General features: G+C 38.1%; 1 protein-coding gene across 2 annotated transcripts in view; it reads right to left on the reverse strand.

Annotated features, from left to right (window-relative positions):
- Positions 1-3,711: 3,711 nt before the first annotated feature.
- The window catches only part of NR2C2 (nuclear receptor subfamily 2, group C, member 2), a 19,763-nt gene continuing 9,834 nt past the window's right edge, over positions 3,712-13,640 (reverse strand). For both annotated transcript variants that reach the window (XM_010133503.1, XM_010133502.1), the window contains 6 exons: positions 12,679-12,856; positions 11,583-11,704; positions 10,931-11,070; positions 8,042-8,179; positions 6,380-6,485; positions 3,712-4,209 (listed from right to left, as the gene is read on the reverse strand). In XM_010133503.1, coding sequence (XP_010131805.1) covers positions 4,035-4,209; positions 6,380-6,485; positions 8,042-8,179; positions 10,931-11,070; positions 11,583-11,704; positions 12,679-12,856 — 859 coding nt within the window. In that variant the 3' untranslated portion in view covers positions 3,712-4,034. The remainder of the gene's footprint in view (positions 4,210-6,379; positions 6,486-8,041; positions 8,180-10,930; positions 11,071-11,582; positions 11,705-12,678; positions 12,857-13,640) is intronic.

Here is a 13,640-nt window from a genome sequence, read left to right on the forward strand (position 1 = left end):
ACCCCCAGGTCCTTTTCTGCTGGGCAGTTTCCAGCCACTCCTCCCCCAGCCTGTCATGCTGCAGGGGGTTGGTGTGGCCCAACAACTCATACTTTTTGGTGCCCTTTAAAATTCTCCTTTACTAATTAAACAGCAGGTAATTGGGGAAGAATCCTAACTACCCTCTTAATTTTAACAGGCAGGTAAATCTACTGACATTTTCATCATCTTGATGAACTAATTCTGGAACCTGTGAAAGTCTCGTGTCCTGTACACAACAATGAAAACACTGAAGTGTTTTACAGTCTCTGCCAAAGAAGAAAGACAGTCAGGAAACTGGTTTTGCCTGGAAGCTTCAGAGCCCTGACTTGTTTTCCGTATCACACCTCAGAATATGCCCTTTGCCAAAGGGTACTGTAACGATAGTGCAGAGCCAGCTGTACTCAGCACCGAAATCTCGAGTCGGTGCTGTTCACTGGAGGCATTATGACTGCCCTGAGGGCCACGTGCTTCCGATGATGGTAAAAAGAGCCTTGGTAAATGATACCAAGTAGTCAGTGGTGACCAACAATAGTTTCTTGCCCCAGAGCACTCAGAAAACTAAGCCTCCTTGATAATCTAACATTTTAAGGCAGCTAAATAAAGGCTTGTATGATCTCCTTGAAGGATCTCTCCTTGGAGATTATGTTTTCCTCTTCTACTAGTCTCACGCCACTGGCGCCAAAGGCATTGTATCCAATCTACAAGCAATGCAAACAGGCAGAGAAAGATGACTTCTGACAGTTTGGAGTCTCTGCAGACCTATGTGAGCATGTAAGGGAAGAAAAGTAGTGAACTATCTGGCCCTTGTCACAAATGCAGTAAAAATCATGATTACAAAGCTAACCCAAAATACTCCTACTCAGCTACTGATCATTGCTCTTTTCATCTACATGATTCAAAACCAGCTCCTGCTCAAAAGAGTTGGAAAATAGAAGCACACAGGGAGGAAAGGGCATTACAGGCTCAGTATCGCTCCCTGCATGCTCTGGTTTCAGTCAGCACAGAATTCTAGCAGTGGAACATTCTGATTGATTTATTACCACTACACACAAACACTCGCGACCAGACAGATCTAACCAGATTAGTTTATCACTGTATTTCTACCGAGTTAAAATATTTCCATTTCAAGAGCAGCAGAAACAGGACCTTGAAAATTCTGGAGTGAGCGAGCTTCAGGCACTAAGCAGAGCTGCAGTGAGATGTGACTTTCCACAGCATCACTTTCAGACAGTGAAAGGGTATCATCACCTGGCCTTGCGTTTTCAGGGAATGAACGGAGCTGCATAGTTACCACTTGCATTTACAAATGTAACACGGTGCATATATTTTAAGCTCTATTTCATGCGATTCCTCTGTTCCCAAGAAACTGTTGTGGCTTTGTTTCCTGAACTGTTATGCTCACAGCGTAAGAAAAACCAGGAAAACAAACTTTTCCACAGAAAATGAGGTCCTTTTACTTGAAATCCTGCAAGTTGAAATCATGTTGGTCATGAAAAACCCAGCTGTTGCATACTCAAAAAAATAGTGTGGGGAAAAAAGGATTCCAATGGCTATTTTTTGTGCTAAGGAATATTTCATTTGTCATGAACAATACTTTACTTATCTGTTTAAACGATTTTTACAAAATAATGAAAGCAAATTAAACAGCATAATCTTTTTTCAATGAAAAATACCACAATAGTTCAGTACACACTGCTTTTAGGACAACAATGACATAACCAAATAGAATTTTATATTTTAGCAAAAATGGCCACAACTCTTTCGAAGGGAGCTACTTCTCCTGATGTCACAATTAACTTTTAGGTTGTATACCCTTAAAACAGGGACTCTGATTGTCAGTGCTCGCCCAATCACACAAGAAGTTACGCTGCAGTAAAACAGCTAGTACCAAATTCTGCACTGGCCTGACTCAACATTCAGAACGCGGACCTTCCATCACATTAAAAATGTCACGATTCCATCTGCTATAGCGAAAGCCGAGAGAAATCAAAGTGCAACATTACAAATCTCTGCACGTGTGTTGGAACACTCTTCTGGAAAAGGAGATTCTGAACACTGTGACAATGGTAACCACAGAAGACTTCAACGCATCCAGAAGCTAAAATTCAAATCCTTTGCATCACAATGAGTGCTACAAGCATGAGCCTCCTAAAGAGAATGAATTATACCAGGTCGGGACTTTTGTTATATCGGAGCCTCATCTAGAGCTGCCTAAGGTATTTTGCCTAACAATTCAGATCCTTAAAAGACACAAACACAAACCTGGGTGGTGTTTCCAAATAAATGCAGTAACAGGAGAAAAACAAAAGTGCTGAACTTATCATTAGATTTTTGTCATATAAAAATACAGAAGTAGAAAATGCCTCTACCATACAAATAAGTAAAATAATTGGTGCATCTAATGAGCCAGGATCAGATGAAGGTATTACTTGCCTTGACTCTTTTTAAAACTTTGATTGTTTATAATAGTTAATATCAATAATAATAAATTATGCTAAAATGAAAGCAATGCTAGCAGCTAATGGCCAATCCTGCAAAACATGTTGATGGCTCATCACTCTTGACAATTAAAAAGTAGTTAATCTTATGACTCCACGGTGTATCAGTCATTGACTGCAACTGTACATGACTGAATGTAAATCGTCACTCTCTTTCAGTTTCAAACTGAGCCAAGGCAGGTTAAGAGCACGGCAAAACTAGGAGCGCTCAGTCAAGGAAGGGGACAGGAGGGGGGTAGAAATAAAGTAAAAGGGCTTTGTAATATAGACAGCCAGGGGTTCCACACATTTCAGGTTTTACATCGTACGTTTGGCTGGATGATGAGAGCGTTTAGGAGCACGGGGGGACAGAGAAAATCTGGAAATACAGAGAGCATGCTCAGAGAGTTCTACTTGAAAATGACTGTTCTTCCAGTTAACAACTGATTTTCCCCACAATCAAAGGGCTATAAAATAACATTTGCCATGACTCTGTTGGTCTGAATAGAAATTTCAAGAAACCTGAACATTTCATCATTACTGAGGCAAAACCCACATTTTTTCCTCTTAGTTTGGGTAATTCCTGTAGCACATAATAGTCACTATGACTGCATCGTACTGTGAATTACTGAGGACTTCGCTGTCACCGTCCAAGCTCGCCAGGCCCTGGCAGATGAACCTCAGGTGTAAAAGGTGGGGCCACTCTCGCGCACGCTGCGCCTCACCTAAAAAATCCACCGCGCAGGCCCGAAGGGTGCACTCACGTTTGCAAAGCCCTGTAGCGCACTGGCCTTTTCAGCCATCAGCACACTTGCAGTAATCGGGGGAAAAACCCTTCCCAAATCTTTGTCCACGAAGCCAAGCCATGACTGTGAATTACAACCGCACTAATTTAGCGGTGTAGTTTCATGTCTTGTGCATATCCAATTTAAGAACCCACATTAGTACTTTATGCATAAGAGCAAGTGACTTCTTACAGAATAAATGATTGTCTCCTGTAGCATTCCACATTTTCAGAGAAATCACTAGCATTTTGACTAAGAACATATGCATTTTTTTTTCATTTTCCATACTCATACACAGGATGTTGGTGATGTCACTTTGACAAGAGGCGCTTACAAAGTGCTAGTATTATACCCTGGCATTTATTAGATATTAATTCCAAGGATATTTTAAATATATACATACTGTTCTTCTTACTTTTAAAGTAATTTTTTTACTAATCTCTGATATTATAAAACTCTATTTTTAACCACTGATAATTTCTAAATACAAAGCATGTGAAAAGTATGTTCAGTAATCTATAGCCTTTTAAATGAAAGGCATCAAAAATATTCCTTGTGGCAGAAAAGGTCCTATAGCAGGTCTTTTAATAGCTGCTTAAATTTTGCCAACATCAGCAAACAGACAAGGAAAAATTTGAGGAAACTGGTAACAACTTGGAAATATCTGTACATACCAAAATGCTACTCTTCAACTTCGCAACTGTATATTTTTACAAAAATTACTTTGATCCATCAGATTGTTGTGTTCCCACTATGCAGATGTGCCAGTTATTTGACCATTATATTCTGCTGTTTCCATTTTGAGAATGTAGGGGATTATGCTGTCTATGGGAACATTTCCAATGAGACCAGTGAAAAATAGTTCCTCGGTAATGCTAGAGCTCATCAGCCTGAGTGCTGGCAGGCGAACTAGAATCCGGGCTAGCCTGAAAAAGAAGTTCATGGGATTATAAATACATATTATACCAGCTCAAAATACTCCATGGATCTGCTTTTATTAAAACCGTAACACATGAATGGGAGTAAAGAGGCAATTAAAGCTAAATGAGCTACCATAAAAACAACGGTTACTTTTCCACCCTGCAAGTGAAATCAAAAGCCACCATCTTTCTTCGTGGCTTTCCAAAGTACAGGACATGTAGATGCCCTTTGTAGATTCCAACACACAACTCTCCTGATCTGCTTTTGAAATTCCCAGCTCTGGGAGCACTTAATAGTTCAGGACAATGCCGAGACAAATAATACCCTCACTGACTAGTGAAAACATCTGCAGCACTTTGAGTGAAAGGCTTCACTAGAACTCAGACCATAAACAGCAGAGTCCTCAGTTGCCTAGCAACTTAATGACAAACCAGACAGCAAGAACGGGACTGGATATGGGTAAAAGGAAGTAAGACAATCTGCTTCTGATGCGAAAAGGAATTTGGAAAGATTACTCACATGTATTGCCAAATGCTGTGGTACCAGGTTGTGAGCAGGCATGCAGTATAATGAAGCGATTGTATTGATTTTACGGACTTTCGTTGGATTTGAAATTCAGGATAGTGATGAAAGCATATCTGCCATGTTTCTATGGCAGATGTACATCACAAACGCCAAAGTACAAATTTCCCGAACCAGAGCTGTGTAACAGCAAACCTTAGGCAGCACTGAACACAGGCTTCTGGAAAACACCTAAATATCTACAAAGAAAATATATCAAGTCCATTCTGCTAATATACCGTATCTTGTAAACGTCAAGGGAGAATTGCAAAAAGATTCAAGCTATGCTGCTGTTTTTGTGAGAATTATAACGCTTGTGCTTCTATCTCAAATTGTGCCATCATTCAGTTACTCAAAAACAATCAGATTTGTACTCTAAATTTATATAGGGGTGAGCATGGCAATATAGGTAATATCAATTAAAATACAGGACAGTGTTTGGGAAATGTAAGTGATTTTCTTCCTTGAAGCCAACATTAAGAGAACTAAGTATATGGAACAAATTCTGAATTTCTTTTTATGGCAGATATCCAGCTCTCACACATCAAACCAGAATAACTGAACTGTACATAGAAGAATGGGGGATTTAAGGGTATTTCTGAAGTACAGAATCCCCTCTTCACTGCACCTAACTAGGAATCCTGATGCCCACTCTGTGCCCCCACATACTGTTGACTCTTACAAACTGGTGCTGAAACCAGTGTCTGAGACAGGAGAAGCTCTCTCCCTTACAGGCTTTGCTTTTGTTTGTTTGCTTGCGGTTTTGTTGTTGTTTTGGTTTTGTTTTTTTTTAAAGTTACACTACTCTCAGACTTTGCTTAAACGTACGGCATTGCATGCCTCTTTACATGGGGATACCTTTCACAGTAAAGAGAGTATGTTCTAGGATACATTGCTAGATAGAAGTTAGAATTTCCCTTGTGCTGCACAGAATCATTGTGTTGATGAAATTTAAAGTAGTTTTGCTGGAGACTGTTAGAAATAAAGGACAATTATTTCTAGCAAGTAAGATACAGAAACAGTTGAGAGGTAAAAAACCAAGTTAGATTCTTTCAAAGAGAAGTCCTCAGAAATTAAAAAGAGGGAGAAAATAAGTAGGATGGGGGAATTTTTTGTAAACAGAAGCTTAAGAGTTGGTTACGGCTCCCCACATGTAATCCTTATTTTTCCAAAGTTTGTAAACTGACGGTTTTAATGCTTTTCTGCATATGTAACTTGACAAATATATAAATACTATCTCAAAGCCTCTTTGACAACTAACTTGAAAAAGAAGGCAGTGAACTAAAAATTTTGAGGCATTTGAGGCAGTTATTCTCAAGACTTATAAGTCTGCTTACTTTTCTAAACATGGCAATGAGACTCCAAAATCCCCTCAAAAACATAAAAGAAAATGCTCAAGTTTAATTTACATGGGAGCAGCTAGACAGCTACTCTTGCTTCTACCTATCTTTAAATAAACCTGCTTGCTTTTATGAACAAGGTTCTACTTCTTTCTCACCAACAGTCAGAAAAGAACAGATGTCAAAAAGTAAATTTTTACAGCAATGATGGTATTTGGTACTCTTGCCAGCTACAGCCCACAACATTACTTTGGGTACTATAGACAATAAATACCTATAAGTATCTTCTGGATAGGTTTTTTGTACATAGTCCTGCAATTCCATCTGTGCCTTCTCCTGGAATTTTTCTATTTGGGTTGAACTGGTCAGACCAGGGTGATCTAAAGAAACAAAACATTTCTGTATGTCGATTGTTTCCCTATACATTGTGAAATATATGTAGTTAAAAGATTCTCGCATTTAATTTAATTTAAATATTTCTCTTGTATTGTGATGTTTAACACGTTAGCTGTATAAAGGAACAACAACCCGTCGAACATTTGCTTCTCAGCTTCAGAATTAGCTCACTCACTTTTCCCTCTACAGCTGTGTCTATCCAGGAAAGTGGAAGAAGATTAAGCCTGTAGGTATGTTCCAGGCAATGACACTCCCAGTTTGTTTCTAACCTTGTTCTTTTAAAGGTGTTTGCCTCTGTGGTTTCAGCTAACTATGCTGACCGAGCAGTATCTGGGCTGTCCTGACAGATCAATTTCTTGACCTTCCCAAGTTTGCCTCACGTTCTAACTCCAGCTGGCTCAGTGCCTCAAAGTCAGGTGGTCAGAAAAACAACAGAAAATACCATACATCTGACTATGCCCAAGTGTCTCAGTGTTGCATTCAAACTGCTCTTCCCTTGAAACCAGACAGAGCTAGCTTGAGTTCTGAGAACTTCTTGCTCCTCCAACTTGAATAAAAAACCTAATAAACATAACCCTAATGTACGATCTGCAAAAAAAAAAAAAAAAAAAAAAAAAAAAAAAAAAAAAATTCAAAAGCAAATTTCAGGACACCAGTATCTTCTAATTAAAATAAGTTTTATTACAATGAGAAAAATAATATCAATGCAGTGCCCCCAAACTCTAATAACAAGATACTCCTTTTCTTTGCATTTTGTTAAATTCAAAGTGATAAACGTCTTTGAATTGAAGTAAATAATTTACATGTCTGAGCAAGAGTTCCCCTTTCACTCAGCCTGTCAACAGGTTTACATTAACCTTTCTGTGTCCTAGGAACATTTCTCCACCTCTGCTACAGAGACTGTCACTTCCCATTTCTTTAATGTCCTTACCTTACAATTCCAGAAAATCTCAAGTGTCTTCTTTGAGTAAATCTTCGCATCTCATAAACACTGCTTTACCATGCTTTAGTTGTCTGCTGACATTTGTTTTGGTGACAAATGGAAGACAGCCTGTTTACATTTAGTTTTGGAGATTTTGTGCAAGCTCCATGTAAAATACAGTGGTATTCTGCTCGTATTTCAGTGATCCCTCTTAGGAGTGTATGAAAAATACTAAAATTGAAACCAGCTTCTTTTTGTCACTGTGAGAATGTATTTCCTCTAATCCTTCCTGCCACTAACTTCACTGATACTGCTAGTACATCATCCCAACTAACTTACTAATCGTAGATTCTCAGCTGAAGGTAAGAGAGTTTAGTCTCCTAAGGTGGGTGTACAGGAAATACCTGATATATTGGAACTGTTGAGAACATGAATACGTTGCTCCACAGTTATTTTTAAAACACATACTGCTTGTGATAAACATTATGGAACAATCGTTTTACCTGCAGCTTAACAAATCAGTCTCATATCAAGACATTAGTCTCATTTAAAAAGTTGCTAAAACATTAACATACAAATGCTTATTATTTAAAAAGACAAGGTTACTAAATTCCTTACCAGGGCTAAAGAGGACGATAGCTTTAAGGTATGCATATTCATATCCATCAATATCAAGCTTGGCCATGCTGTTACAGAACTCCTGAAGTTTCCAGATGTGTTCCATGACTTGCTTTATTCTGTCTCCGGAAAGTTTATCTACAAAAAGATACTGCTTACTATTTCAAGTGAGCTCAAATACATCTGATATATTAACCAATCTCCTTTATAAAACAAGCAAAGTGACATTTTAAAGTCATTTGCTATCTTAAAACTACTTAACATATAAGAACGGCCTGAATAATTATGGAAGTTAATATTTTTAAAGCCGAATCAGGCACACGGCTAGGGAAGAGAACATTAAATCTTTTGAGTGGTTTTGCCAGTATGGCATAACCTGCAACACCAATCTATTCCAGTGACGTGCAGCTTTGAGCAGAGACTTCCCAGGGACAACTGCTCTACAAATGGCTAGAGTGATTCTGGGAACAAACAGAAGCACAGAACAAATGCAATCATGCCATTCTAATTTTAAATTCAAACAGTGTTGATTTAGCTTTTCCAGAAGTGAGTGCAAGAGCAGTAATGGCAGTGCTACTTCTTCCCTGATCTGCACTTTCAGAAGTTCATTTTTCATTTACTGGGGTAAATAGTCTTTTTTTCCTTCCGATGGGGTAAATTCACTCAAATGCACATATGCAGATTCTTCCATCATTTGAAACATCACATTCCTTAATGTTGCCTTCATATCCTTCCTTAAAATGTTGATTTAAAATAAAAAAATCTTATATTATTTGTGGCTAAGTTACAATCAAGTGGTATTAGCGGCTCAGCTAGAGAGGGAGAGATATCTTCTCTCCGACTGCATGTCGGCAGACTAGTCAAAGAATGAAAAATTTAAAGATTACCCTAAGGCAAATCTTTGAATATATAATTACTATTATTAAACTTCAGGGATATGTCAATTCACAAGGGATAAGGCTTTTTCTTGAGAAACACATCAGCATAATTTTATTCCAGTCATGATCTCTAATGCTAATATTTCCTATAACCTTTGTACAGCTAATAGTGTATGATTGCTTAGACCTGTGCACCTTGAAAGTGAATTATTGATGTAATTTATGGTTTTTTACATATTTTTTGAAACGGCAATAAAAAGATTAAACAGAAGAAACATACTTTTGCACAATGTCTTGAAATAAGAATGAAAGCAAAATCTACTTTTCTAAAATACACTAATTGTGATATGCATTTTTAGCTACGCAAGATGGATCAAGATAGACATGATACAGTGTTTTTATTTCTATATAAAGTGGGAAGCAGTGGTGCAGAATTACTCAGAAAAAGTGAGCTTGAACTCCGGTTTCCAGATAGCCTCATCACTAGCATGCTTCCTAGATGAAGTTCTGAAATTTCTTCACTTTGTTTTGAATTTTAAAGTTATGATACACAATATAATATGATAACGTTGCATGGGAGCAGAAGAGATGTGGGAACACAAGTGGAGCCAGCTTCAGGCTGTAAGAGCCCCATCATTTACTCCTCCACAAACTCAGTGCCCGGGGTGCAGGTGAAATAGTCAGCTCTGTTTATTCTGACAGAGATATAAAGCCTAAACCTGTGCAGAAAATACGATGTGAATGTTTCCCTATTCATCTTCTAAACTCTTGCCTATGTCTCTCTGCAGGAAAGGAGCATCAGTTGTATTTTGAGGGCTGTCCAGGCTCTCTTAAATTACAAAAAACCCCCACAAACAACCAAAAAACCCACTCCTATATTCACTATGAAAGCATACTTCATATTTAAGAATCAAGTTTCTAGTTTACTTTATCATAATGAAGCTAATAAATTAAAACAAATTACTTAAAAAGCCCAAATGATTAAAACAAATGTACTTTACTAGGGCTGAAGGATATTAAACATTTTTCTTCAGATTATCTACTTTTGTACATTTTATAGCTCTAGAATCAAGTTTTACTCTCCTCAGCAAAAGTCTATTTTCCGGTTTTTGCTGTGTGTACAATAATGGCACCACAAAAATAATCAAATTGGTATCAAACAACATTCTGTAACTACTTTCAGCTCGCATTTCAATTTAAGGTTTAGGTTTCATGTAACATGCTGTGTTTGCAGTTTAAAGCTGCTAGTATTGTTTTCTTCCTCCTATTAAAAGTGGAATGTTATTTTCCTACTAATCAATCATAACGATTGGGAGCATCCTTAAAGAATGAAAAAAAAAAAGCAACCATAACAGATTATCATATTCTAGATATAGTCATCATTATCAACAGGCCAACACAGAATTAAAAAAATAAAATTACATAGATCTTAAGATTCTCAAGAAAATAGATGGTTTAATGCTTCAGAGGGTTCTTTAAAATACTTTAATCATTACTGCATTACAGCAGTATCCAAAGACATTACATTGCAAGGATATTCTTGCTGTGATACTTGGCAAATGCTCTTGTTTTACACTGCAAAGAGGAGAAGGAAAGTTCTAGAGGGAAAAAAATCTGGTGCGGTTGGGAAGAAGACATCATTATTCTAAGAGGAAAAAGAAAATTAAATCTGGATGGGAGGAAAGCTCTGTAAGCACACCCAACTTTAGGGTGTGCTTGTCTTTCTCTCTACTGCCAGTCAGACGTAGAAGACAGAATACTTCCTCCAGCCTTGTCCCCGCTTCCTCTGCGGACACTTGTATACCAGAGAGATCTCTGTGAGGTCGGTGCAAAAAGAGCTGTAGATCATCAGAGGAAAGGTAATTACGCCAGAGCAAGTTTCTCCTTCTCCTGGGTCCTGGGGAACGATGTCGTTGCCAATTAGGAAACACCGCTTGAGAAATATTACACAAGTGTCCCTGCAGTGCTGACAGGACTGAACACGTGGCAGAATCACACACTGAGAACGTACCTTCCTGTATGCTGTTCTGGAGGTGGTTGACAATAGCGGCCAGGATAGTAGACAGACTCATCACCTGTGCGCACTGTGCCAGGCCGAGGGTGAACAGCTCATTCCAGCAGGCACGCACAAGGCTGGTGTTACAGTCCTGCCTGTAAGCAACAGAAGATCAAACAACTGTAGGTAGTTTTCGTATCAGGTTGGAATTACCCTATATGTAATTAGGTTAATTTTAACAATTGATAATAAGGATTAATGCACTGCAAACCACTTTACTAAAAGGCATACATTAGCATATTACGAGTATTTCAAAAGGCAAAAAGAAGTGATAGGCCACCTACAAGAAACCATTTCAGGTTATCTGCAAAATGGTGCTCACAACTTCTTTCCCAAGCTACATTTCTACAAATTAAATGCTTGCTTTTCATTTGGCTTTAGCGTCTGCAACCACAGTAACATCAGATATTGTGGTTATCCCCTCCTTTGCCATCTTCTATTTTCATCTTCAAAAGGAAGAATATTGAATAGTCTTCACACATTTAAAAAAAAATCATTAAAAATCAAACAATATCATTATTTAAAAATTGAAAATAGCTGAAAAGAGTTCAGATCAGTGATTAAATTCATTAGAAAGCAAACCATTCAGCAGAGTATGTCCATTTACCCCAGAGCTTGAAATGCAGGTATGGACCTAGCCCAGTGCATGGAGAGGAAAAGTAGTCGTGATGCCGACTCACAGATGTAGTGTACATTAAGGTACTCTGGCATTGGACTGGGCATTGTCAGCTGCAAAAAACAGAAGTACAGTACAATATATAGCGCTCAGACATCAACCATTTTTTTATTATTGATGAAATAACCAGTGAAAACATTCAAACTAATTTCATAGTCTGTCATAGGCAACTGCGTGACGAGGAGTTGTCAAAGGAAAACTGTACTAAGTCATGACTACTGGCAAGGAAAGCAGCAGGGGGATAGGAGACAAGAAACCAGGTGAGAGACTTCCAACGTTCCCTTTTAAAATGTTCTAGTATTCAATTAATAATGGTTAAATCTATAAGTTTCATTGCTCTGTGGAATGTTGCCTAGCATCACAGTGCTATAAAAGATGTTTTAAAAAAGAAGCAAAATAAAATCTAAAGTGGAAATAGCATCTATGGCCATGAAACACCATTAATGGGAATAAGCAGGTTATGATAAAAGTTTGACTATATTAAGTATTACTTATTTCAGTCATGATCTTTGTATTTCTTGAAACAGTGCAATTTAATTACAGCAAAATTAACACCCTTATTGTTTCTCATACACTATTTATCAATGTGTTTGCTTGTATTCATTTGAGGCTGAAGCATCTCTAAAAGGCAAGACCTATTTCAGTGGTCTAACCATAAGCATCTCAGAGGCACTGTAATCTCTCTTTGTATGAAGGAGCCTTTTAGATGGCAGTTTTACACTATCTGGAACTACAGTTGAATTAAGCAAGACTATATGGATGATATGGAAAGTGATTATCCACACTTCTGGAAAGCCAGATAAATTTTAAAGCACCCTTCTGCCTATAAAAAGGTCTTATGAAATTACAGCTATACTCTTTAGATACAGCATGCAAGAGTGAAAATGTTACTAGAAGCATTGTAACAGCATATGTTTTCCTAGATTATATTGCCAAAATTAACTATAAGAAGAAAACACAGTAAACTAATTTTCAGTTACATCTTAAGCATCAGTTTGCCTGCTAAGACATTTAAAGAAGTCCATACTTTAAACGTGACATGTGTATCTGTAAGCAGGGGTCCTTCCACTTCAATAATTGGTGTTGACTGATCTCTACTGATCACGTGAATGTTCCCTCCTCCTGTAGGATCCATCCCGTCCGCCAAGTTATGAGCTGCTGTACCATCTGCGGTATTAAGTGCTTTAGCCAAAGTATCAAATGCCCTGAAAAAAAATCCAAAGTAATAAAAAACGAAAGAGCGCTTCCTTACACCATAAAAAAAATTCAGAGTGGTGGTCAAATTAAACGCTGTAAGGCATTTCCACTTAGAGGTAACATATACAGGAACTGTTTATGCTGAGACACGAGGCTGGACCTTTCATTACGACCTGGCCCCTCTGTACTGTTTGGACATTGATAAAGGAACAGATCTGTCTATATATTGCTGGTAAAAGGTCTCCCCTGTGAAGGGGAAAATTTTTACTGCTGTAAATCCTGCTCAAAGAGTTTTATGGTAGTAGTTGCATGGTAAAGGGGTCTCTTGCACTTACCATTCACTATCCTCTCCTTCTCACCTTGGAATGTTTAACAGATTATGTGAAGATTGTAGACCAGATGCCCTCTGGAGAACACTCTGCAGTCCCTGTCCCTGATGTCCCATTTCTTGTAACAGTAGAGAATAGTGTGGTTCTCTTCTAAACAACATGCCTAAATTTCCTTTCCCATAGGATGAGATATGGCCAGACACTCCTGATGTCACAGTACAGACAGAGCCTTAGAAACCTTATGACAGTAAAATGAGAGAGACTCGTCCCTGGAATCCTTTATACTCAAGCTATAGCTGGGCCATCGCCGAAATAAGACAGTGGAAATTCCCTTCTTATGATAACAGAGCTTAGATGTAAAGAAGTTCATGCTCCAATTTCACTCCACTGGATAGTGTTATGTTGTAGTGCTGTTTTGAGAGTATTTTTGTCAAGAAGTTGGTGAGGTGGTTTTTTTTTGGGG

This window comes from Buceros rhinoceros, unplaced genomic scaffold (assembly GCF_000710305.1).
Source record: "Buceros rhinoceros silvestris isolate BGI_N320 unplaced genomic scaffold, ASM71030v1 scaffold31273, whole genome shotgun sequence".
Classification (NCBI taxonomy): domain Eukaryota; kingdom Metazoa; phylum Chordata; class Aves; order Bucerotiformes; family Bucerotidae; genus Buceros; species Buceros rhinoceros.